This window comes from Parus major, chromosome 6 (genome assembly GCF_001522545.3).
Source record: "Parus major isolate Abel chromosome 6, Parus_major1.1, whole genome shotgun sequence".
In the NCBI taxonomy this organism is placed as follows: Eukaryota; Metazoa; Chordata; class Aves; order Passeriformes; family Paridae; genus Parus; species Parus major.
Window position 1 is genome coordinate 34,257,797 of NC_031775.1, and position 26,917 is coordinate 34,284,713.

At 39.9% G+C, this 26,917-nt stretch overlaps 3 protein-coding genes across 13 annotated transcripts in view; 2 read left to right on the forward strand and 1 right to left on the reverse strand.

Moving 5' to 3' along the window:
• The window catches only part of CFAP46 (cilia and flagella associated protein 46), a 72,050-nt gene extending 66,274 nt beyond the window's left edge, over positions 1–5,776 (reverse strand). For 6 of the 7 annotated variants that reach the window (XM_015633283.3, XM_015633281.3, XM_015633279.3 and 3 more), the window contains exons 1-5: positions 5,531–5,776; positions 5,078–5,202; positions 3,949–4,080; positions 1,080–1,144; positions 410–574 (exon numbers count right to left, since the gene is read on the reverse strand). In XM_015633283.3, the coding sequence (XP_015488769.1) occupies positions 410–574; positions 1,080–1,144; positions 3,949–4,080; positions 5,078–5,202; positions 5,531–5,579 (536 nt within the window). In that variant the 5' untranslated portion in view covers positions 5,580–5,776. The remainder of the gene's footprint in view (positions 1–409; positions 575–1,079; positions 1,145–3,948; positions 4,081–5,077; positions 5,203–5,530) is intronic. The other variant, XM_015633282.3, reaches the window with a different exon arrangement.
• A 393-nt stretch (positions 5,777–6,169) lies between these two features.
• Positions 6,170–22,003, forward strand: TCTN3 (tectonic family member 3). Of its 3 annotated transcripts, XM_015633726.3 has the most exons (14): positions 7,987–8,203; positions 8,879–9,000; positions 10,519–10,649; positions 11,577–11,685; positions 11,761–11,879; positions 12,750–12,785; positions 13,132–13,206; positions 13,310–13,435; positions 14,545–14,640; positions 14,842–14,939; positions 15,476–15,641; positions 16,366–16,503; positions 19,743–19,905; positions 21,084–22,003. In XM_015633726.3, the coding sequence occupies exons 1-14, from the start codon at positions 8,025–8,027 to the stop codon at positions 21,107–21,109; spliced, it is 1,584 nt and encodes a 527-aa protein (XP_015489212.1). In that variant the 5' UTR covers positions 7,987–8,024; the 3' UTR covers positions 21,110–22,003. The 3 variants fall into 3 exon arrangements, with proteins under 3 accessions (XP_015489213.1, XP_015489212.1, XP_015489211.1); XM_015633727.1 differs by lacking the exons at positions 7,987–8,203; positions 21,084–22,003 and adding an exon at positions 6,170–6,219 and having other exon boundaries at positions 19,743–20,663; XM_015633725.3 differs by lacking the exon at positions 21,084–22,003 and having other exon boundaries at positions 19,743–20,663.
• Positions 22,004–22,505: 502 nt separating this feature from the next.
• The window catches only part of ALDH18A1 (aldehyde dehydrogenase 18 family member A1), a 33,704-nt gene continuing 29,292 nt past the window's right edge, over positions 22,506–26,917 (forward strand). For 2 of the 3 annotated variants that reach the window (XM_033515603.1, XM_033515605.1), the window contains exon 1: positions 22,543–22,561. The gene's annotated coding sequence lies outside the window, so the exon portion shown is untranslated. Of the gene's footprint in view, positions 22,562–26,917 lie in introns of all 3 variants that reach the window. The other variant, XM_015632862.3, reaches the window with a different exon arrangement.

Below are 26,917 nucleotides of genomic sequence, written 5' to 3' on the forward strand. Positions count from 1 at the left end.
TCCTCCGTTTGCACATAAAACTATTCTTCTTGGTACAGTTTTCTCAAGGTTTATACTCCAGCTTTTCTCAGGAAATGCAAGAATGGTAATACATTAATATGTATGTGCAATTTATTTCCAGTTACTATCAATGACTCAAACACTACATCCAAAATTACATGAAATTTCAGATCCGATCTAGGACACAGCTCTCCCTGTCACTAAAACTTCAAGCTTGAAGTAAATATTGAAATGAAGCACCTTTTACTTTCAGTACCTTGATGTCTCTTTAAAAAGTGATTAATTAAGCTTTTCACAATAAATACATCTACAACATTACCGGTGAAATATACCCTTTTACAGACTACCTCACGTAGCAGTCCCAAAAGGACTACAGAATGTCCACTTGAAAAAATATAATTAAACTTACATCATGAGTTCTGCTTGCCATTCACTGTCTTGCTCTTCAATTTGGTTTAATGCTGTAATAATCTGTGAAAGGCTGGGAATAAGGCAATAGCGGTATCCAGGCTTAAGAAATGGCCTCACAAGTTGCCAATAAAGAACTGAGGCATTATATATCAAAAAAAAATACCTGAAAAATAAGAATAAAAAAAAATTAGTATTTCATGAACTTGAATAAGCATAAAATTACATCTTGAGTACTGTAAGACACTTCTAAGAAGTTAAAAAGTGAAACTTTTATTTTTCATTGGAAGCAATCCTGACTAAGAACTGAGAAGACAAGTACAGCACAAGAAGAATATGGTAACTCTTGCAATTATACTCTACACAATAATTAATGACTTAAAAAAAAGCTAACATGGTACTCTCATTCTATAGATCATACCTATAAAAGAGTAAGAAATGCTGAGATATCTACCAGCTTTAAACATCCCATTGATGTAAGATTGCAATGTCCTTATGTTGTTACAACACACACAGCAGTAACAGGAGTTAGAAAATGTAAGGAAAAATCTAAAGAAAAAACCCGAACAACACAACTCCATGCTACCTAATGAAAACCAAGACAAAGAACTGAAAAAGCAAATCAATAGTATTTCGTGGGATTTAGAGTAAATCCTGTCAGCAGGGCCTACCTTCTGTCATGGGTTGCAAAATCTATTGCCTTCATAAAAAACAGCACAAACTTTTCAAACTCTTCCTAGAATAGAACAAAGAAGAGCTAGTGCAATATGAATATGGCATTTATAAATCAGTAGGTTTTTTTCTACTTCAATATGTTCATATTTCATAAATTTTATTTTCAGACCAATCTCAACTAAAACATACTGCCTTAGTAAGTTGTTGCTATAGAAACATAATAATTAAAAACTGGTTGATAGCCTATTTATATGTTTTCCTGATTTCAAATTTTAAGACTGTATTTTCAAATTACTTCATTTATGACAAATATGAATTATCAGGACTGAAGTTTTCCAAAACTACAAAACTGCATACTTTTTAAACTTTCAGCAAAGAAAGTTCGGAAATATCCAGGAGCAAATTCAGCAGGAAAAAAGTTATATGTCCCATTAAAAATCTCAAGGGATTATTTTCTTCAAAAAGACTTGTCAAAAACAGGAATTTGTCAACAAAATGATGTAACAAGCATGCCCTTTTTATCATAAGGAGATGGGAAGCAGCTCTTCCGAGGAGGAACTAGGTGTCCTGGTAGACACCAAGTCAAAGAATACCAACTCGCAGCATTCCCTTGCTGTTAAGGTGGCTGACGGTGTCCTTAGGAGGATTGTGGCCAGCAGGCTGAAGGATGTGAACCTTTCTTTCCATTCAGCATTCACACCAGGAACACTCTTCCCAGTTCTGGGGTCTTCAGTATGAAAGAGACATGGATGCTGCGGAGAGTCCAAGATAGGGCTGCAAAGGTCAAGAAAAAACTGAAGAGTCTCTTCTATGGAGAAAGACAGAGAGCTGAGACTGTTGAGCCTGAAGAAGGCGGCTCAGGGAAGATCTCATAAGTATGTACAAATTCCTGAAGGCAGGGTGTAAAGAAGATGGCTCAGATAGTATAAAGGGATTTTTGAAAGTGTAGGAGAAGGATGCAGTGCAAATAGCAAAGCCAAGGTGGAGCTGGATGAGGAGGAATGGGATGACACCAAGAGGGGGTCTCTACAGTACGCTAGAAAAGAGAAATTAAGATCCCCAAGAGAATTGGGACTGACTTATGGAGCTCTAGGATGGCATAAGAAGGGTACTGAGCAATAAATTGTAACTGCCTAGATAAAGAGAAAACCAGAGATGAAATATGTACTAAAGTAGAGAAGTTGCACTTGGCCCTTAAGAAGACAAGCATCTTCATCAATTAAGAAGGATTCCTTAGGAGGAAAACCAAATAAGGACAAATTTATCTTTTCTACATGAATGATGACTACTTACTCACATACTTTCATAAATTATCTAGGAACACAGCAGTGAAAAAACTTTACAACTGACATGAAGTGTATATTAAAAGACCATTACAACACATGACACAAGGAACCAAGACAGGACTGTGCAACCTGGGACCATTTTTAACTTCTAAGAAGTTAGCAAGAGCCAAGAAGAAAACAGCAAATTTTGATTGAGATTCACAAAACATAACAGAATAGTTTGTTAATTTAGAAATGTAACTGGACATTGGACGTTTCAAACATGCATGAGGTTTTAAAGTCCTCATTGACCAGTTATTCTTTACATGTGCTCATAGAAGAAATAAAGTACAGAAAATGTAACAGGAGAAAGATTCTAGCTTGAGAGTTAATTCAAACACATTATTCAAAGAGACTACTAAAACATCTCTCAGGTATATTTGTGAACACAAATAACACAAACTATGAGTTACAAAGAGGGTGAAGGCCTCATGGGGAAGCCATATAAGGACTGGCTGATGTCCCTTGGATTGTTCAGCCTGGAGGAGTCTGAAGGGAGACCTCATTGCACTCTGCAGCTTTCTCCTCAGAGGCAGTGGAGGGACAGCACCGACCTTTGCTCTCCGTGACCACGGACAGGATCCAAGAGAACTGCTGGAGCTGTGTCAGGAAAAGTTTAGGCTGGACATCAGGAAAATGTTCTCCCAGAGGCTGGTTTTGCACCAAACAGGCTCCCCAGAGCAGTGGTCATGGCCTCGAGGCTGACAGAGTGCAAGGAGCATATGGACAACTCCCTCAGGCACAGGGTGGGATTTTTGGGGTTGCCCTGTGCAGATCCAGGAGTTGAACTGTGATGGTCCTTGTGGGTCCCCTCCAACTCAGAATACTCTATGATGCTATATATCTGTTACATCTATTTTGGGGAGCTAGATACCATTAACAGATAATCAAAGCTGACTGATCACAGTACAAGGACAAGTGAAATACTGAAGACAGAAAACGTGTCTCACTCTATTTTAAAATCAGCAGGAGATAAAAAATATTTTTCATATTTAAGGAATTGTAACACCTCAAAGCAACACACAGAAGCACAAGTATCCTGCTGAGTTGCTACCACCTCTCATTACAAAAATCCACATCCAAGTACTACATGGAAATGTTATTGGTGTGTGATGGAAGCACACTGTTACAGAAACGAACTGTACAACCTCTCTGAGGGCTTTTTCAGTCCTCCACTTTCCACAAGCCTATGAAATGCTTCCCAAATAAAGTCAGTAATTATTTCAACAGTTACAGCTAATTGAAATACTGAAAGTATCATATTTAGGTAAAAAGCTAAGCATGTGACTTAAAACAATCAACCACCTGAAATTTTTTACAAGTATTTTTTTTATTGTTATTTCCAAAATATTTGAAACATTAGTCTGATTCAGATGGTAAGTTTTGTTTACTCACAACTACTTGTTACTATATTTCCTGTCATTTTTCCCACAGTCCTGATTATCCTTGTGTATTTTAAATGACTGAAAGCAACACATAACCTAGGAATAAATACTAGTAAAACCAGGCTTAATATGAAACAACCTTTATAGTTTCTCACCAAATTATCTGTAGAGCGTGGGGCATGCAACTGGCCTTGGCACAAATATGCTCTGCCAAGAAATTGGTTCACAGGAAATCTTCCTTTAAAATACATTTGTAGACAGTCACTGCTAATTTCCAGATATCCCAGCTAAAACCCAAGAAAAAGCATTTCAGTGTTTTAAAAAATGCAACAAATAATTAAGAATTGTTAGCTTTTTAAAATGCATGCCTAATCAAGGGTAACATCTAACTCCACACCAGTATGTAAGCAATACTCCATAAAGATGCATACCAGTTGTGGTATAAGCCCATTACAATTTATTAACGGCATAGTTCTGCCATTCCAAATGTATGTAAAAAAAAAGCTTCTTAATTTAACATAACTCTTCAGTCAGCCACAGAACTGCTTAAAGTATCCAAAAATGTTTCCTTTTTAAACACAGTTGTTAAAATAAAGACAAAATTCTTAACAGAATTTTGGAGTTTTTTTAAGGAGGGGTTTGTTAGTGTTACACCTCAGTTTTCAGACCACAGACAGATTTTGACTGGATTGCAGCTTGGGGAAAAAAAAAAAAAAAGTTTTACTACAAACTGTCTGCTTAAAACTCAATCACTTATGATCAGAAATTGAATAGTAACAAATACTTCAAAATTAAAAATCTCTACCACATTTTATAGAAGTAATTTCAATTAACAACAGCTTTTCATAATTAGAAAATTATGAAAATAAATGAAAGTTATGAAAAATAATTAGGTTCATTAGAGCTCTTTCACCTGGTATGGATGCTCACAAATGTATTTTCTTCAGTCATAACCAAATTGCTTAATGCTAAGTTTTCTATAACAAGAGAAAACAGGCATGGCAAACTTTTTATTATATACTATGGTACACTTTGCTAATTTGGGTATGATTACAAACCTCACAAACCACACTTTGCTGACTGATTATAAAAAAGTGAGGATTTTAGGGCTGGAGTTTTAACAGAAAATGCATGTTTAAAGAATTGTTCTCCAAAACTAGAAGGGTTAGTACTTTCCTCAGGTACTCCTGAGATTTTTTTAAAGTACTAACTGTAACAGCTGTAAATGCAGTATATCATACACATGCTTTTATTTAATACAGATAAAAGACCTAAATTACAAACCTGAAGCGCTTGTTCAGCACATACAACATATAAGTCGGTGCTGATGTTTTCTGATGAATCAAGTGCAGATTGTCCTTCACTAGCTGATTTGATTAACTCATAAGCATTCTTCAGAGCCTGAACATCTGAAATAAGAGAAGGAATAAAGAATTTTTGCTTCCATGTGTACATGATTGCATCCAAATGAGCTACTTGATATTCAGTCTCTCCTCTGCAAAAATAAATTAAGAATGCTTAAGGAAAATAATTTCACACACACGTTACTCAGCGTTAGACACAGTTTTAAGAGGAAGCATTAACTGCTGCCTTGCTATTTAAAATCACTAATGTTAGCACACTAGAAAGTGAATTTATAAAATAGATTAGGATCAAACTGTTTTCCTGAAAGTCGTATTTTAATTTCCCTTCTTTTTAAAGATGGTCATGAGATCGCGGCGCCGGCCGCCCGCTCACCTCCTGCGCTCTCTGCGGCGAGCAGCCGCTCCCTCACGGCCAGCTCCATGGCGCGGCTGGACGGGCCTCACCGCGAGTGGAGCGGGGCAGCTCCGAGCCGCGATCGCGAGGCCCTTCCGCAAGCCCGGAACCCCGTCCTGACAGCCGAGCGATGCGGCTGCCAGACACCCACAGCCTGCCCTCGGCCGCTCGTTCCCACAACACAGGCGTATCCTGGGAGCGCCCCGGCAACACACGAGCGCTTGCCCCTCCTGCCTCCCTCCCTTCCGCCCATCGGCCTCGCCCCACGGGCCGGGCGAACCGGGAGGGAGCCGCCCCCGGGCCGCGGGAGCTGTTAGCGAACGGCAACCGGAGCGCGCACGGGCTAAAGAGCTGACAGCCAACGACTGATGCCTTCCTGCAGATGAAACTAGTACTAAGTAATGCAGTCACCAGCATAATGGCTGGTAGCTTTTGCTAATGGGTCTGTGTCCTTTACTGCTGCTAAAGTCACCTGTCTGAACAAATAAGAGATTAAAGTAGTCATGTTAAATCATATAGTAAAAACTTTTAAAACAGAACATCTCCTGTAAATGGCCGAAAGAAAGTGTACCAAGGAGATTACTTTACCGTCCAGTTGCCTTCTATAGAATTTCTTTTATTTTCCTTGAATAGATGAAGCAGTCCCATCCAGTCCTCCTACAGGCAAGGTGAGTCTAGAGAGAATGAGAAATAGTACAGACCAAATACTGTCTAATGAGAATTATATAGATGTCAGAGGAACCATTGGTTTTCTCCATATGCTTTTTTATTATAATTACTTCCTGATTCTTTTGCACTCTGATTTGCAGGTTCAAACATCTCACTTAACGTGTTACATGTTTGTCCTTCTCAGAGGGCTTTGCAGTAGTGTGCTTTTTTAACATGTAGGAGATTACAAAAATCTTTATTTTCTCAAAATTTTTATTTTATTACAAAAATCTAATATTTTCTCACCTGTTGCTCCTTTCTTTCTGTTTTGTCCTAAGGCAGCTTAAGGCCAACTTCATTATCTGTAGTGTGGGTGCTGTCCCTTCTCATTACGTGCCATGGAATGTGTGTATGACCCCAAGGAGACTAGACATAGATTCCATTTATTCCCAAGCAGCATACTAATGTAAAGCTATAAATGCACATAAAGAGCAATGAAGGAGAGAGACTAAAGTTCTAGGCTACAAAGAGATTTAGACAAACTGGAAGTGTTATCTATAGACACTATGCATCTTATTCTCTTTGTCCAGAAATTGATCATGATCACTTAACTTGTATTACTAAATTATTTGTCATTATCAATTCTCTGATTAAAAGCTTAAATCAGCCTAGTTTTCTATAAGTTTAATTGCTTGTTCCTAGAAAGCACTTATAACCAAATCATTGAAGGAGTTAATCTACTGAGGAGTGGGTGTTTTTTATTTAGAATGAAAGACAGCAAATGATAAGTAAATATCCAATGACACAATGTCTCTGTTGTCTGTACTGTCCTAACTTGCCAAAAAAATAATGGCTTAAGGTATCTCTTCTCCATCTCGGCTTCTGATGAAAATCTAGTACACACTAAACACAGGAATGGAACTGGGCCAGAGCAAAGGCCTAACCAGTGAGCTTTCCTTTGGCAGAAATTAGCAGTAGAAGGCTAAGGAAGAGTTTCAAATGAGGGATTGCAATATTTCTAGAGTAAGGAATCCCTGAAGCTTCCAGCAGCTCAGAAACAACACACTGGAGCAGGCCCTGTTACAGTACCTGCATTTTTAATGACATTTGATGTGCTTCCTTTCATGAATTTGCCTTATTTGACTCCTTGAACGCGTACTGACTTTTTAATCTCCACTATATTGTGCCAGTCAGATTCAGATGTTAAATAAATATTGCATGAAAAGAACCTCACAAAAAGTACCTAAAAAAATATTTTCATTTGAAAGATACAAGCATAAAAGCCAAACTGTCCCAAGACTTATCTGTGTGGGATTTTAACTAACTCTGGCATTTGTTTGAAATTTGAAATTTGTTTGAATTTGAAAAATTTTCATGATGTCAAAATTAAGAATCTTCTCCCATCTTGTCCACTGTGTAGAAATGTTTTTGATACAAAGTCGAGAATTAGTGAAACACTGTGTTTTTACCTAGGCAGCTCTGCAGACCAATTTGTGCACTCTAACATAATGTAAAGGAGTGATTGCTTAGTGACCCACTCAACCTATATCATTTAAATGATAACAGAACAGGGTAGCTCATGTTAGACACGTTAGACACTACTGCTCTTAGCACAGTCATCATGCCACAACATGAATTCAGGCATAATATGAATTCATTACCAGTAGACGATTTCTAGTAGCTGTCAACATACAGTTGCTACAATTACCTGAAATTAACTCTTTTAAACGTGCTATTTTAGAAAAGCGTTGCCCCGCCCTGCCCGGCCCCCTTGCGACCGCGCAGGCGCTGCGGCCCCGCGGGGTCCCGGCGCTGGTGCGCGGCCATGGGCGGCTCCCGTGCAGTGCCGCCGCTGCCTCTGCTGTCGCTGCCTGTGCCTCTGCTGTCGCTGCCTCTGCTGCTGCTGCTGCTGTCTCTGCTGCTGCTGCCGCTGCTGCTGCTGCCGCCGCTGCCGCCGCCCGCCCTCGGCCCCGCAGGCGCGTCCTGGCGCTCCGGCGGCAGCAGGTGGGTAGGGGATGGGTTTCTGCCGCTGCTGGCGCCGGAGCGGGCCGAGGCGGGCCAGGAGACCGGGCGCGGGCCGGGCTCCCAAGCGGGAACTGTGGCTTGGCCGCCTGTGTTTGGCCGTGGTGTTGCCGCGGACCCGGGCCCGGGACAGCTTAGCGCCGGGCCGGGGACTGCAAAGGCTTCCCGGGGCCTACAGCGCCGTGGCCGAGGTGAAGCGAGGCTCGGCTACTCCGTGAGGAGGCAGCTGGCGGTGGGAGCTGGAAGTCTGGGTTGAAGAAAAAGGAGCTTCGGAGTGCTATGAGGAGGCGGTCAAACAAATACAGACCGCGAGATGCTGTCAGTGAGGAAGACGGTCTCAGCTATCAGGGAGTAAAATCTAATCTTTGCAGATTGCCCTCGTGAAGAGGACCGAAAAGAGCTGTAATATATGTGTACTGATTTTGTTTTTAATCACTTTTTCTTCCAGAGTGATTTCTAATTACACTAACCGAGTGTCCACAAAGTTACTACAATGACAAGAGAGGCCTTCTGTAATTGATTATCGATGCAGATTGTACAACAGTTCATCTAAACTGATGAAAAGTCATACTGTGTTGTTGGCATTATGTAATGTAAAACATGAAATTATGCAATTATGGTCCATTTTATAGCTGGGCGGGGGGGTTGTCTTTACAGGTCTGTGAGTCAAATGTGTGTGGAAAAGTCACTCATTTTCGGAAGTAACATCCCTTATTCTACAAACATTGTTTCTGATCCTGGTGGACATGATCTGCTGTTCTGTGTGCAGTTGGATGACCGTAAGCAATCTTTCTTTTCACACATTTTGTTTATAGATTGCCTCTGCTTAGGGAATATTCTTTTGAACTACATGTTATAACTGTTGCTAATTATTTTAGGCGTTAAAGTGTCAGAGAGACCATAGTGAATCACCAAAGACACTATTATTAAGAGATTTGGTTTATGGCTGAACACAAATCTTTATCAACTGCTTATGTATCTGAGATACCTTACATGGTCGGCTACATGTAGAGGAGCAGATAAGGGTTGATGTTTGAAGTATCCCACTACTATAATTTTCAGAAAGTGTTTTCTTATTCTTCTTTAGTATATAAACTTAAAAAGTTTGAATCTCTTAAGTTTTCCTGAAGAAGGTATTTCCTTCCAGTTTTCAGCTGTATTTTGCATTATGTAATATTGTTAACATGTAGTAGCAAGTATTCAGCTTTGATAATGGAAGAGTATATGATGAACTGGGTCCCAAATCAATTAAATGGCTGTGAGTAGCACAACTGCAAATGTTTTCTTTTTCAGTCTAATGATGATACATCATTCAAACACAAAACTAAGGTTTTGTGAACCTTGTGGGAGCTTAATATTCCTTTGATTTTTTTTCTTCTTGAATGATTTAGTTGTCTGCTTAATTCATGGTGTATTTGGATATTAAAAAGCTTTTGTTTCTGCTATCTGTGCTGTACCTTTGATCATCTGCTCTGCCCTTGAACAGCAGAACTATATTGAGAGCTTAAGGTTCTATTTTTACTGTTCTAATTTTACTGTTCTTTTTTTTCTTCCAAATCCAAAATCTACTGGATTACGTAAATTCTTTTTGACACTACTGTAATTGAGTATACTGCCACTTGTTCCTGTTGTCAGTAGGATATGTAATTCTTGAATCTTCCAGGATTCTTTATTTGAATGCATTGAAAAGTTATTCGTATTAGGATGAGTCTATGTAGCATGCCTTTAATAGTTTGCCATTTTATAACAGTGCTTTAGCAGTAATAAATTAGTACATTATAGCGTCATAACCATACCATTGAATAACACAGGTCAGGAAGGTATCACTGTAGGATACCAACAGAAAGTAAGTTTTTTTAGAATGCCTATTGTCTATTCATACTTATCTTGAGTATTACCAATTGCCAGTTTTACATAATTTTTTTTTTAATCCATTTAATGTTGCTTTTAATGAACTCGCAAATGGGTAGTGCTTTGTAATTAAAATTTCGTGTGTGTTTAATTTGGCAATCTCACAGAAATTACAGCATGTATTAAGGTAGCTGTCAAGGAGTCTTTTGCTTTTTGGAAAGTCACTTTGTGTATTAATATCTGTTTCCCATTAACTGTACTCATGATATCATCCTGTTTGTAGATCATATTAACCTATTAGAAGTGTTACTATGGATTAAAGTAAGGCACCAGCTATCTTAAAATTACTTAAATTGTTTCTTTTTAAAATATTGGCACAGTATTTACTATTACCTTTTCCAGTAAGTTATTGGTGGATTTTTTTTTTTCCTCTTTTCAAACTCTAGCAAAGCTGAACTATTTTCAACAGCCACAGGATATCGAAGAATCTAATTTTGTGGAGTTCTTAGAGAAGTATAGCAGGCACTCTTTCTTAGCCCCATCACAAGTTCAGCCATCGTTCTCTGCTTTTTACCGTGTGAGTTGAAAGAAAATAGGAGTCAATTTGCACATATGCTTTTACTAAAGCTGTCTGTAATGATGTCTAATGAGAACAGATTGAAAGATTGTTATTTTGTACCCAGAAACCATAGTATCATAGGATCATTGTATGTCCCAAGTTGGATGGGACTCAAAAGGATCATCGAGTCCATCTGCTGGTCCTGAACAGGATGCCTCAGCAATCCCACCCTGTGCCTGAGAGAGTTGTGCAAATGCTTCTTGGACTCTGTCAGCCATGGGACTGTGACCATCCCCTGAGGAGCTGTTCAGTGCCCAACCACTCTCTGGTGGAAGAACGTTTTCCTGATATCCAGCCTAAACCTTCCCTGACACACTTCCAGCAATTTCCTTGGGTCCTGTCCCTCATCACAGAGAGCAGAGATCAGTGGCTGCTCTTCGGGAGGAAGCTGCATAGTGCGATGAGATCTTCCTTCAGCCTCCTTCAGGCTGAACAAGCCAAGCGACTTTAGTCATTCCTTGTATGGCTTCCCCTGGAGACCCTTTATCATCTTTGTAAACCATTTTTGCATGCTCTCCTATAGCTTTATGGCTTATGTTATGGCACCCAAAAGTGCTCTCAGGGCTCAAGGTGAGGCTATATCAGCATGCAGGGTAGAATGGAACAATTGCCTCCCTTCAGAGGTGATGCTGAGCCAGATGCAGCCCATCTGGGTGTACACAGTACACTGGCCCTCCTGGTTACCAGAGCACGTTGTTGAACTGTTTATCTCGCCGTACTTTCTATTCCTTAGTGTATAAAAAGTTTCCAGTCAGTTGCCTTGTATATAAGAGGTTTGACAACCTTTTAGACAAAGCTGTCCGTACACAAAGTATAGATCTGTCTTTTGCCCTTGACCTTGGTATTCTGCTGTAACTTTGTGATTTCTCCTAATTGTCTTTTCAGGCTGGTGATCCAATCCTAATCTACTTTGATTCTTCATCCGTATTGAGCATGCTTAGACAGCCAGTGAAAATGGGACCCAGTGGACTTTGTGTTGATGGAAATCCTGCTGGTTAGTAAAGGGGGAAGAGTATCTTAGGGTGGTTTGCTTCTGTTTTATCTCTTTATCATGTCTTAACTCATCCAGGCTTCCTGGACAGTAAAAGCACAAGCTGTACTCGGATTTTTGCCCACTTGAGCAAGAGCTGTGTGACTGACCCTGCCCTAGATGCTGCTTCCTACTACCGTGACTTCACTGTGCTAAAGGTGCTTTTCATATTTCATGATTTTGTTCAAAATCTTAGTTGTTTGACTTTGCATTGCCTTCCACTGGGACTTCAAGTAATTGTAAAACTGGAGTCGGTATGTCATCCCTGATCTTCAAATTGCTGAGAGCTTCTTGCTGGGAAACCTGTCAAAAATGTCATGACTTGTGATAATCCTTCAATTTAAACTACTTTCCAATAAATTTCTGTTATTAGCAAATTCTGAATGTATTTAACAGGTACTTCATTGATACTTCCTAGTCCTAATGGTTTATCTAAAATTCTCTTGCATTTTAAACAGATCGTTTATCAAAGTATTCCTGTCTGTTCCATCAGCTTGATCAACCAAGCAGTATATGTTCTCAGTAAAGAATTAGGGTGTTTTTTTTTTACATAAAGTGTAAATAAGATCATATAGATGGCCGATGGCCCCTTATTAATATTAGCTCTATTTATATCCATATCAATTTCTCTACTATTTATCCTGACAATAAATTCAAAGTAACCAATCTACTGTTCTAGGTTCATCCTGCTGGTCTTAACTGAATGCTTATATGAAAATGCCTCCTCTCACCTTGTAGAATTTTTCTGGTTTTCCAAGAGAAAACAACATTGTAAATAGGAGGATATATTAGCAGGGCCAAGTTTAAATTTGTCTTTTGGTATTTTAAAATGCCTTCTGTGGACTATGTCTGTGATTTGTAGATTACAAAATGATGACAAGTTTTCACATCTGGAATAAACAAAGTAATTTTGTCAATATAATATTCAGGTTCTTTTGTAATGATTTTATGGCTTTAGTCACTTGCAAACACAGCAATTTACTTAGCTTTTTATTGGTATTGTAAAATGGTTTGTTTCTTTTCCCCAGGTCCCAATTAATGACACCATTATGCAGTCCATGAAGGTCAGTCTCTGTTGCCAATGAAATGAATTTCTGTTTCTGAAGGGAAAATGGGAATGTGCTGTATCTGAGACAAGATTTTTCTTGACTAAAGTAGGACATTATAGCAACAAAAAGGACATAAGTAAGGGTATATTTTTAAATGAATGGGCATAGATAGGACTAAAGTCAGGAAGGTAGCTTATTTTCTTGGAAGAAGCTTGGGGATCTGGAGCAATGTGATGTGCCCCTACATCACAGCTACAGCAGGGAGGTAAGTCTGACTTGGATGGAAAAGCAGTGAAAAAGAGTAAAAAATGTACCCTCCTTTTAAATAATTACTAATTGTTAATATGCTTACTATCTCCAGGTAAATGTCACTGCAGTCTCACCACCTGGAGCTCCCTACATGAAGGACAACACATGCATCAATGTTGTTTCTGAGGTATGTGAATCTTCTTTCCTTTTAGTGCAGCTTAACACAAGCCTAAAGTCATTGCCCTATTACCTTACTCTGTCTCCTATTGTTCTCTAAATTGGATTTTCAGGTGATCTATGATATAGAATATAGTGGCACAAGTGGAATTCAGAGTGTTTCTGTCCAGTTCAAAGTGAGCAACATCTCTGGGAACTCCAGATCCTCTCTGCAGCAGCGCTTCACCATGCACTTCTGGGTTAGTATGCCTATCCTCCCTGGAATTTTACCAAGTTTGTAGTCTGTAGCTTGCAACTCGTTTTTGTACAGATGAGACCTGGAAAGGTTAGAGCAGTGTCACTGTGGTATAGTAGTAACAAAACCCTGGGGTACAGGTGGTTGAAGACAGGAGGGGAGGCATTTCTGGTCTCAAGTAAACCATGCTAGTGGAAAAATTCAGGCTCAGCACAAGCATGCAGTCTTTCATTGCACAAATTTCAAGGAGCTGATAATTTTTATATGACTATTTTTGTTCTTGGTTTGGTGTTAGGTTTTAGGTGGTTTTTTTGTTTGTTTGTTTGTGGGTTTTTTTGTTTGGGGGTTTTTTTGAGGGTGGGTTTTTTGGTTTGGTTGGTTTGGTCTGGGGCTTTTTGGCGCTTTTTTGATTTGTTTTGTTTGGGGTTTTTTTTGTTTGGGTTTTTTGAGGGGGTTTGGTTTTTGGTTTGTTTTGTTTTGGTTTTTTTTATTTTTTGGGGGGGTTTTGTTGTTCTTGAGTTTTGTTTGTTTGATTGTTGGGGTAGAAGGGAAGAGAATGAGGTAAGTCAGCAGAATGGCCTTGTGAAGGAAGGGGTTGAAACTAGGGCTGTATCTGACATGTCCAGTGTTTGTGAACGAAGTTACTAAATTTATTCCAGGTACTTACTTAACTTTGCCTGTGAAGCAGGAAAGAAAGTTACAAGAGGCTCTTGGCATATGGTGATTTAGAAGTGGAATGGTCCACTGAAAATCAGTCAAGGCAGGGTTTGTTCTGCAGTTCTTCTGTAAGAATTGCCATGACTCATATATTCACTTCCTCAGAGACAAACATTGAACAATAGTAATTTATTGTATTGAGAGCTTTCCTGGTATTATCCACATTTCAGGATACTGACATTTAGTTTTTTTACCTCCTGGACTGCAAATTAAATTGGCCAGGTAAGAAAGAGTCTTTGGAAACAAATAGTTTAAGTAGTGCATAATAATCAGTCATTCAAAACACAGCTTACATTTACATTTTTGAGAATGTGATTTTGATCTTTGGAGATGCATGGATGCCATTGGTGTTAATATTTTCCTCTCTTTCTATTTCTTCCCTTTGCGTCTTTGTAGACCAGGACTCTTTCTCATATGTTGCCTAGAAGTGGAAACCCTGGCTATATCACGGGAGCACCACTGTTGATTGCCAACAGTGGTGTCATGCAACACGTATCCTTTTTCTGCTATGAGTTTTTGTTTATCACTGTTTTTTGGTTTTTTTTATTTCTGGTACTGCACTGTTTGGACTTTTATAGTGCCCTGATAGGGATAAGGAGGAGTATGGGGGTGAGTGGACTGTTAAATACAAGATGAGTGTTGTATGTTGTCTGTTTATACTTTAGTTTGGCTTCTTGATGTGCAGTCTGTCAGATGAGCATATTAAGGAGTGAAAGTGATGGAAGCTGTTCGCAGTTCCTCAGACACACAGTACAATTTGGAAGGAATATGAGAACAGGCTGCAAAATCAGGTAACAATATACACTGCAGAACTTTGCTACAGTTAGAAGTTGTGGACTCACTTAGCATGTGAGTCCCTGAGGTCACCAGTGGGTCTGTAAAGATCTTTCATATACTCCTAAGAGAACTTAAATATAGGAAAGATGGTGGACTGCTGGAATAATCTGAATATTGTGAAGGTCCTCTTGGACATTTTGAGGCTCTAGTCTGACAATATGTCTTGGGCAAGAGTAGAGCTGAGGAGTAAATCTTAAAAAGTGGTTGTTTTGATGATTTGGATTGTTCTTTTGACAGGGCAGGTGTAGGACCACTGATGCGATAAGATAGCTAAAGAGCTGCCAGTTTTCTTATTACCCTTCCATATTTTTCTCCTTTCTCATTGCAGAGAGGCTTGAAACTGCATCTGTTAATACCAATACTTGTTTACTCATATAAGAGCAGAAGAAATACTTATTGCAGAGAAAGGATGTTGGTAGTGTTTTGGGTTTTGTTTTTTTTTTGTCCTAGAAATCACTTTGTAAGAGGTGTTTTTTTTTCTCATTTCCAGCCTATCCCCAGTACTGGAAGACAGTAACTGTAGTTACATGCAGCAAAAGTTATACAAGGCTTTTCAAGGGATGAACAGAACAGGAGACTTTGCTGTAACTGGCAGTGCTCATTCAACCCAGGCGGAAGAGTGGATGACCATTCTGATTCAGAACTGCAGTGTGCAGGTAATATGAATGCAAAAAGACCATCTGTAAATATTTTTCCTTTCATATCTTTGTGTTGACTCAGGGAGGTGGGGGTCTCTTGGACTTCTTGTTGTATAATGATCCTGTGATTCACAGGGATCTTGATATGTGTAAGCAGTCATTATGGTTCATATTATTAGAGTACTTAACAAAAAAACCACTCAAAAACCCCCAACAAATCCTGACAGATTTCCTATTTCTTGAATCCTGTTCCTGCTATTTAAATGGGCAAAAAGAGTTAAATACTGAATCCAGTGTTCCATTATATAGTTTTCTGACAGCCTTTTGGAACTGATAGTAGCTGGTTACTTCTGATTAATTATTATTATAATCCTTTCTGTTTTTCCAAATTAGGGAATATTTTTGTAGGGCTATTTGTATCCTATTATATTACCTAATAAGGTTAAAGTTTGTGAGCCAACTGTATTGTAATAATTGTTAATCTGTGGGGGGATGGCTAAGTGGAATGTGAAATCCAAGTGGTAAAGCTGAGACAAATTCTAATTGGAACTGAGATGGTAGTGACATGGATGTAGCTCCAAGATGTGTGGTTGACCTGACCAGAAGTTATGGAGTTAGTGCTGAAGTGATTGATTCCGATTCTGTGACCTATATTATCCAAAATATTAGACTTTGACCATAATGGTCCTTTATTACTTTTCAAGCACTAGATTCAGTTGATTAGGTTATATTTTATTTTCAGGCTGTGAATTGCACTTCCTGTTGTATGGTTCCTGTGACCCTGGAGATACAGATATTGTGGACTAGAGTGGGCCTCCTGTCCAACCCACAAGCTCAAATACTGGGTGCACGGCATTTCTACCAGTGTCACCCCCTCAAGGTATGGAATTAAAAGCCCTCCCTCACACACAGAGGTAATTAAAGGGGGTTTGCAGTTTATTTAAGAACCAAGGAATCAAATGGTCTTGAAACTAAGTTGAGGTCTGTTGAATTTTAACAGTTGTCTGGCTGCAATGGTAGCCTTCTGTAGAGGAATGTTGTTTTGTGGTCTTTTCAGTGCTGTCCTCACTCAGTTGCATAACTGGAAAAGGTACCTTCTTTCCAACCCTAAACCACTTTCTGCTACTTAAGGACTCGGTCTTTAAACTTTCAGTTATGGTTGGTATAAAGTTGTAGTTAAAAACATTCAGTAACTCCATGTTTATTTAGTCGTCTCTTAAAGCCTTGATAGGAAATTTGGGTTGAGTAGTATTTCACAGATTCCACAGAATGCTGATAATCTGTGCAAGAAGATACTTCTCTTCCTCTAGAGATTCTGAAAACACCAACAGGTAGCTGAGGAAGTGACTAATGCTGATGACGGCGTATTTGGAGAATTGGGGAGGAAGGCTGTAAGCCAGAGAGAGGTTATTCAAAGCCAGATTGGATGGAGTTCTAAGCAACCTGGTCTAGTTGAAGGCATCCTTGCTCATCGCAGAGGCTTGAACCTGGATGACCTTTAAAGGTCCCTTCCAGCCCAGACCATTCTGTGACTGTGATGTCAGCAGGAATGTATCAGCTAAAACGTTCACAGAGGGCAGAGCAGCCTTTTTCAAGCATGTGTCAGTCATTATTTTTTTTTTTTTTGATGTTACATAGTCTTTTGGGCAGCAGATATATTTCAAGGCTTACACTTCTCTGTAAGGGCTTTAGGGGAAGCAGCTGATGCCCGCCTGGGCATCTTCATGGCTCTGAGGTATGACATGGAAAGTGTCTGTCTGATCTGTTAACACTGTTTGAACTTCAGGCTCAATTTAAATGAGATTTTACACTTGTTTGAATGCATCTCATAGTACCCCTTTGTTGTCCCTTCTTGCAAAGTAAAGTACATGAAGAGAAGAGGATAGGAATATGAGTAAAACTCATATTGCCCTGAGGCAAGCTGATATCCCCACTCCATGAAAATATTTTTTAAATCACCTGTTACACAGCTTCATTAACAAAATTTCTGTCTGAGGAAGACGACTTGCATTCCTAGTAGAAGTGCAGGGTGCAAATCCCTCTGCTAATCAAGAAGAATGAGATTCAGATTTGATTTGCTTGAGCATCTGATTCAAATTACTTTAGAGCTTCAAAGTATATTGCAAAGCTAATTATAAGAAAGAAAGTTTCTGGCAGCAAAAAAAGCCTGTGCCATTAAAATCAGTACTGACTTCATCAGTGACAGTCCACAAATTCAGATTTTTAGTAAAGACATTTTAGCAAAGGACCAACTTGCTCTATAGCCAGCAATTATGAATTGCAGCTATTTGTAAGCATACTAGGCTGCACATTACTTTCAAATTATGTCACTTCCCAGCTTTAGCCTACAGATTCTCTCTCTGAGAACTATCTTTTAGTTCCTTTAATTACTCTTTAGAGAATTTTTTTTTTTTTATTTAGACAACACTGGCACCACTGGAAAGTTGCCTAACTGACTAGAAAGCAGAGAACCCAGGGAAGACACCCAGATTTCCACATCCATCCACAATATCTAATCAAAATTGTATTTGGACTTCATGAAAATACAGGACATTTTAAAATGATTTAGAGCTCTACAAGAGCATGCTGGAAATTGCAGATGGTTGCCTTCTCCCAGCTGTTCAGGAGGGGTTGTTGAAGGTTTTTTTTTCCCTGCACTAATCTCTCTGATTTTAAGGCAGTTTTTGAAGGTTCACTTAAATCAATCATCTTGAGGCTTCTTGTTGACTAGGGCAGTTTGGCCTATTGTGTGTTTACTCATTGATAGTAGAATTTACATCCATCAGAAGTGTTGGGGAAATTCTTCTTGTAAACTGCTCAGCAGTGGTGAGTTGTGATCAAGGGCTGATCTGGCATGGAGAGCACTGAGGGGTTAAACTGCTGGAAGCAGGAATGTTAGGACACATTGCAAGTGAGCGAGGTTTCCAGGTGATGAGAGAACAAACAGCCTCAGCATTGCCTTGTAGCCATTCTGGAATGGGAACTGCTCAGGGGCCACCTTTGGGCAGCAGAGCAGGCCTGGGGAATGGAGCACAGGTGGTTGAAGTGCCCCATGCTCTCAGGACTGCTGCTGTAAATACAAAGGTGCACAAGGAATCTGCTCATGATGCCTTTTTGTAGACTCTATGTAGAACCAGGACTGTACCCAATGCATTTTTCATTTTATTTTTCTTTTTTATTTAAGCACAGAAATATTTTTTAATTCACGTTGAGGAATACCACAGAAGTTCCCCAATAAGCAGTCACAGTATTTTTGTCTTAAGAGTCATGAGCTCTCTTGCCAATTTTTTGAATGCTTCCTACAGAATTTTGCTCTAAAGGCAATCTTTGAAATTCTTCTCAGGGAAGTGAATGAGGTGGTAATTTCACAGGTTGGCTTAAACCAGTGCTAACAAGAAGGCATGCTGCTGGTAAATGCCCTCTCAATGTTAGCATGCAGAGCTGGGAAGTGGGGCAGGGGCAGTTGCTCTTTTGGCAGCAGCATGGTCTTAAATCAGCCCGAGGTAGCCATGAAACTCCATGTAGCTCAAAGAGCTAGTGTATTAGTTTTCTTGCAGCATTCTGTTAAAACAGAAAAGAACAGAGGTCTTAGAGGTTTAGTCCCCTGTTTGATCTTCACTGTTCTGTCTCCTTCCTGAAACAACATCCTAAAATGTGAGCAATAAATTTATTATTGTATTGGGTCCCTGCTTTAATTTATTGACATTTATTGATAGGATTTGCATCTTGTGGCAGTTCTTTCTGGTAGCAAGCACTTGTCCAAAGAGCCAAGTGATCTTTTATGAAAAAAAAAATAATCTTGCTTGCATGTGTTCTTATTACTAACTTTCCTCTGAGTAGAAGGCTTACTGTAGCACAGCTGGAGTCACTGCTGCCAGTTTGGAGATGTGTAGCATATGATGCATGGTAGCTACTGGTCTCTACTACACCCTCAATGTACCTGCTAAATTTCAGTTTGGAGAAAGAGGGCTTACTCCTCTGAAAACTTAGGACACAACTCCTGAATCCCAAAGCCATCATGCTTGCCAGTCATCTACAGTGAGTCCCCATTAGGAAACTGAGGAGGGTATGCCTTTCGTATTAAAACTGCTGAACTTTTTGCTTTCCTTCTTGTTGCAGTTTCTAAACATGAGCATGGTACCTGTGTCAACTGTTGTTACCTTCACTGACATGACAGATTGGCCAGAACCTCCACGAGACCAGCCCCAAATGCACTGGAAACTCCCATTTGACATCTTTTTCCCGTTCAAGGTGGCCCTGAATGTAGAAAGAAGTTACAGAGGTGATCTGGCTGGGTATTTATTGTTGATTCTGATAATGTCTAGCATTTTCTGCTTTTGAAAATAGATGGAGTCTGTATTTAATGTTTGGTGAGTAAATTGATACATTCAGGATACAATCCAGATGATGAACTTTGGTCATCAGGTTTTATACCATGTTTGTGATACCTATGAGCCTTCTGTTCTTGGATAAGCCATGTGGACAGTTTGTCCTCTCAGGTCCCTATTCTCTGTATGTGAACCATCTGTGAACATCACTGCAGTGACACACTTGAGAAATGTAGAGATCCAGGGGCATTGCATTAACGAAGGACAAGGAAGAGAACCTTAAAATGATTAGTCTGTGTCTCCAGAAATGAGGAATGCTCTCTAAAATAGGGAGTATGGAGAGAGAAGCAAAGTTCAATCAAAGTGTTTTGGAGCTGCTTTCAGTTAGCTCCCTGTTGGAGAAGCACCTGATTTTTTTATATGGAATTAACCGAAGATTTAAAATAAAGGTGCTCTCCCTGGTGGCCTGAATTTTTATTTTATGAGTAGAGATGTGTGCCAATCACCCCTAACCTCTCCTTTGATGATGACAACCACACCTCTGACACTTTTTTGTACCTTGCTTTTCTGTGTCTTTTCAAATACAGCTACTCACTTGAAATTTTCATGGTTTAATTAATGTTTACATTAGCAACAGTGTTGCACAGAGCAAAGTAATTGTAAATGCCACATACCCTGAAATAAAGTTATATTTTCATGGTTTGTCAAAACATCTTCCTTCCTGATCTTTTTTTTTTTTTTTTTTTCCCCTGTAAGAAATGGGTTCGAACAGAGTTTTTCCTAGATGAAAAACATTCTCTTGTTCCACATAGGAACTGAACTGAAAATGATAACCACTAAAATTCTAGCAGCACATCAGAGAGTCTTGTGAATAGTTCTGAAGCTAAAACATTGAATGTTTTAGGAAAATTTGTAGCTGTATTACGAGACTGAAGCTTGCTGCAATACCTTACCTGTGGGCTCGGTCTCTGGGACCAGGTGATACATTTATTGTTTTTGAAGTTAAAGGTGGTGTTCTGATTGTGTAGTCTGCCCTCTGCCATTACACAGGAAATCTGCACAATTGTTCCAGGAAGCTGTTGAATGAAAGTATATCTTTTAAGCAAAAGATTTTATTATTTCTCTTCTTCAGATGATGGAAAGATCTGCCCCATCTGATGCCGAGTACTCCAGTGGAATCAATAAGGGCCAAAAATATCAGAGCCTACTTTTAACAAAATGCATTTGTTGCTTTTGTACCTATATTGCCCATAGCAATTCTGTTGCTCCTGCTTATTACAAACTTAAAAAAGAGTGCAAAAATAAACTGAGAAACTTATAATTAGTCAGGATATTAATGCAATTAATGCAAAACCAGCACAAGGAGATATCATGAATAAAACAAAACTACAGCACATCTAAAAGCTTCAAGGTTAATGTCATGTATTTGTGATTGTTTGCATGATTTATTAGCTGGGAATGAATTCCATGCAAGTGTCTGCAGTGTCCATTGATTCCTATTCTGGGGCAGAGCAACCAAGCTGGTGTGAACATTCAGAACTGTGTGCATTTCAGTATTACACAAATGGTACTCTTATACAGTAGAGCAGCAACCTTTGATTTTTAGATAGATATGGCTTCTTGCATGTGCTTGTAATACCTTTGAAAAGCTTTTCTCTGAACATATTAGTAGTGTGTCCCACGTGCTCTCATGTCCCTAATTTGTGGAATCCGGGAAATTAATTTAGAGGTGACAGTAACTGAATTACAATGGGTTAGCTGGAGAAACTTCCCAAATGTCACATGTCAGTGCTAGATGTGTTGAGGTAGGGCTTGAATGAAAAGGATCTGGCATCCTTGTTTTCTATGTTATACAGGTAATTCACTTAGGTGTAACCACAGAGGTACTGTTTACTCTTTGGGCTGCAAATACTTGAAGATGCTGTAAGAATGTATCACCTTAAGTTGTAATTATCTACCCTGATTATCTAACCTGCAACATGTCTTATTTTCTAGCTCATGTTTGGCTACTTTCACATTTTGTCATAGCAAGAAATAAAGCTGGAAAGAAAAGCTTGTCCATGACCTTGTCCAACCTGAATTGAGGCAGATTCAAATTCTAGCTGTGTGACAGCAGTTCTTGTGGGTTTTATAATCTGCAATTTCCTATGGCAGCATTTTCATGTCTACTTTGTCATGTTGTGTTTTTCCCACCCGCCTGATGTGAAATAGCCTGTGTTTCAATTCGGTATCAGGCAACATTGTGACAGTGTCACACACAAGGCAGACTCACATGTCAGATGTACAGGAATGGAGTGTTTGTACTCCATGTCAAAAGGCTGAGACAAAACTCTGAAATTTCTCTGCTGTCAGCATTCTAGCTACAGCCATCTTTCCCACATCGCCCTTTTTTGAGGCAGTAGGTCTATTTTTACACTGTCCGAGTGAAGACGATATTTACTAGATAATTTTTAAAGTCCGTCCCAAACATAACCCTCGATTCTTGGGAAGAGGTAGATTTCAAAGCACGAGCAATTGTGGAGGTCGCGGGCGGGGCGGGCCCGGAAGTGACGTAGCGCGGCAGTGACGGAGGCAGCGAGAAGCGGGGCTGCGCCGTGCGGAGCCAGGCGGGTGAGTGGGGACGCGTCGAGCCGGGCAGGGCAGGGCAGCGCCGAGCTCAGCTGGCCACAGCAGCCTTTGCCCGGAGCGGAGAAGTGGACCCGGCCTGGCCGGGCAGAGGGAGCGCGGGGGTCCTTTCGCGGAGGGCTGGGTTGTGCCCGCCGTCCGTCGGTGCTGCCCGTTCCCCTTCGGCGTGGAAAACCGGGAGCGGCTGCTGTGTCGCTCGTGCTAGAAGGTTGAGGGCTCTGGAGGGAAAGGAGAAGTGGGCTCAGCCTTAGAACCGCCGGGTCTCTCGGACCCGGCAGACTTTGCCGAGGCGTACGGAGCTGTGGTCACTTTTTCTCGGCGGTCTCAGAGCGTTACTGCTGCAGGCAGTGACCGGCAGCAAATTAAATTTAAATCAGTGACCGGGAAATCGCAATTTAATCCCCTGCGAGCACCAGACGAACTGGTAAGAGCTGCACGGGCCTCATCCATCCGGAGATCTTGGAGCGCAGAGCTGTTGCTCCTCATAAGGTTTCTCTTTCCTTGCCGGTCTCTTCTGCCTACTTACAAGATTTTTTCACGCCCAGAGAAAATATTTAAGCTCTCCTGACACTTGCGTGATAGCTAACAGTCACTCCCTAGGTTTTGACCTGACTTTGTGATAAGCCTGTGTTTTTCACATACTGTTTCTTCACAGCAGACAGAACAGGATCAGATTAGAGGGTTTTTTAAGTAACCTGAAAGCCCTCTGAAAAGAGTAATCCAACTCTAGATAATGGAGACTTAAGAAGCAAAGTTTACATGGTTTACCAAAATTATTTGACAACTGTTTCTATACTATGAAGTCAAGAGTTTTATTTTTTCAAATGAAAAATAATTCAAATATTTCCATGTGCTTATAAAAATTTTCCACGTGCTCACACTTGTGCTGACTGTACCATAAAATTGACGGATACTTGGAGTGTTTACCTTCTTCCTCTTCCCAGATTTGCTCTTGAGGATACTGAGAAGAAATTTACAAATGGTTAAAATAAACTTCTTTTGTGTTCTGTAGTAAAGTATTTATGTTTAGTCACTTCAGAAACAATATTACCTGTTCCATATTTGTGTCAGTGAATATTTTTTGTCGTGTAAACTGCTTTGCTGATTTATTTTGTTTTGCTGTATTTCCTTGCTCTTCTAAGCTACTGTTTTGTCCTGGTTTTCATAAAAATTGTGTTCAGTAGCAAAGTAAGCATCTTTTTGGCATAGCTTCAGTAATTCTTCAGCTGCTCTTATTGCATGTTGTGTTACCAGGAATACAAAAGCAATGGCATTTTTATGTTTTTCTGCAGCATCTGAGGAAGAAAACATCTGAGAGTCACTGCATGGTACTCTGAAAAGTCAGTTCAAGATGTAGTGAAAGAAAAAAGTAAATAGAGTAGTAGAAATTATCACTTAAGGAATGAAAGGCAGAATAAAAGACCACATTATGCCATTATATTAATCCTTTCTTTGTCCAAATTTGAGTACTCTGTTCTCTATTGCAGTTCTGGACTCTTCCTTGGGTAGCATGCAGCACTGTGTTTGGGCTAATCAGGGAGGTGGAGGAAGAGCAATGGAGATCATTACACATATTAAATAGTCTTGATATAAGGAAAGAAAAAGCATCCTATGGTGGTGCATTAGTGGCAGTATAGTCAAAGGAAGCGCTGTGCTTCTCTCATGCTAGTGCTAATATTCACCTGCATAGATGGGTGGGTCAGTCTCTGAGCATAATATTACCATGAACAAGCTGTCTTGCTTGAGGACAGGAACTGCAGCTTTGATCAGAAGGTGTGGCAAAACTGGTGCATCTCTGGTACTAGAATTGTTCAGGAACAACTCGAGCATGACAGCAGATGGAGCAATGAGGAGGTAGGTGCACTGCAAGTCTGTAAAATCACCAGTGGTATCAAGGTGAATAACCCCAGTCTCCACAAAGCTGGAAACTAGGATAGTATTCAACTAGTTTTGATTGCTTTCTTGTCCTACCTGTATACTTTATCTGGGCATCTGACAGACTGCTGTTCTACCTATGAGTTTTGTTTTATTTTATTTGTTTTCCTGAGTGATGTCTGTCAATTGTACAACCTTCATTTGATAGATGTAGGGAAACTAGAACACTACTGTGATGCTAGTTGTGTCATCTTCATCTTAGCAGCTGGTGGAACCTGTTTTTTTGCTGCTCAGTGCTCAAAACACAGAAGAAAGTAGCAAGATTTGATTGAGGCAAGAGTAGAGAGATGTTAGGAGGAAGGAAATGCTTGAAAGATGCTAACTAATCCTATTTTGAGGTTTGTTAGTGGTTTAATCATGCTTGATAAAATTTACCTCTCCTTATGTTCCTCACTTAGAAAATTTGATTGAAGCAGCTACTCTGTGTGATTTTTTTTTTTTTAATTTAATTTTTTTGGTCTTTTTAATTAGCTGGGGAATAAAATATTTGCACAGAGATGTACTTGCTGTTTCGTGCAATTATGGCTGAGATGCAGGTAGGTGGACTGAAGCATGTGTGCCTACACATATGATTATTACCATCAGGTTGGATCAGCATGGATAGTTCCATGCTTTTTCTTGAAGATGGAACTCTCTTTAGGAATACTGAAGGTTCACTTCAGACACTTTAAGTGTCTGAAACCTCAGTTTTACATTGCACGATTCTCAGTATGCCTCTGAAGTACACTGAGGTAAGTAACTGCTGACCATGTAGGAAATCTAGGCTTCCCTGCCACTAACAAGGATCCTTCCATAAAAACTACTGGTTTCATGTGGCAAATGAAAGTACTGATTTATTTTGTGTGCATTTTCTTTTTTGCATCATTTAACACCTATTTGAGTATCTAAAAAAGAAAAGCAGCATCTCAGTGTCTGCAATGGTTATGGGGAACCTGTTGCTTTTTATTTGGAAGCACAATTTAAAGTAGTTGCACATGCTAAAAATTGGCCAGGTGAGAGCGTTTGAGCAAATGAGAGCATTTCCATTTCTTGTTAGCTATTGAAAATGAATCACAGAATCAGAATATTCTGAGTTGGAAGAGATCCACAAGAATCAGCAAAGCTCGCCTCCTGAAAGACTTGACTTACTATAAAAAAAGGCTTGTCTTAATAAAAAAAAAAAATTCAACTGCTGTGATATACCTTTAATCACGGTTCTGGGTTTTTTTGTGAGTGAGTCATCAACATTCCGGTGTTGTCATTGGTTTTATTTTGCAGTTGCTAATAATTGGAGTGGGGAGGAGGGGAGAGCAGGGCTTGCACGCACTATGATGATTAAACCAAATACTACTTCTGGCAAAGTAAAGATCTCCAAATAGTCTTCTAACAAAGCGAAGACCTTATTTTTGGGGTATTTTTCTTATTTGTTTGGGGTTTTTTGGAGGGATGAGGATGGGGAGGATCTCATGGTTTTGGTATTTTTTCTTCTTTATAGGGGGAGCTGGGGGAGTTGCTTAATTTCCCTTGTGTGGAGAAAGTGATATGTTAACATCAGAAAATTGTGGGTTGGATTTTCTGTTAATTCTTGAGACACTGAAGTTTTTCCAAAGCTCTTGATCTCTACCTCCCACCACTTTGAATATTCTTCATTTTTTGTGAAGTTTTCTCCACAATTTTGAGACCTTCGTTTAAGATTGTTTCCTGATCCCAGAAGGTGATGTGTTAACAATTAAAAAAACTAAACAGCCCCCCAAACAAATAAACAAAAATAGCCCACAGAACAACTCCCTTGCAACAATATGGGAATTGATACTGTGGGAATTTGTTTGAATTCTAATAGGAATGTAACAGTGGTAATATAACATAGGTAAAGACAGAAAACACTATAACTAGTGTCTGAGTTAAACTGCGGGGCTACTGTGGATTTTGCGGTGTCTTTGAAGAAGAAAAACTAGATTTGTTGTTTTGACCAGTTGCAGTGATGAGTGCTTGCAGATGACACTGAGTTGGGCAGGAGAGTTTATCTGCTGTTGTGCAGGAAGGCTTTGCAGAGGGATCTGGACAGGCTGGATTGATGGGCCGAGGCCAGTGGTATGAGGGTTAACAAGGTGAAGTGCTGGTCCTGCCCATGAGAGACAACAACCCCGTGGAATGCTCTAGGCTGTGTGAATAATGACAGGAAAGTGCCCAACAGGAAAGGACCAGGGGATGCTGGTTGACAGTGGCTGAACATGAGCCCAGGTGATGAAGAACGCTGATGGCACCTGGCTTGCATCAGCCATGGTGTGGTCACATGCCCAGGGCAGTGACCATTGCCCTTTACTGGGCACTGGTGAAGCTTGCAGCTTTAATCCTGAAGTCAGTTTCAGGGCTTTTCACTGTGGGAAGGACAGTGAGGGACTAGAGTGTGTCCAGAGAAGGGAATGG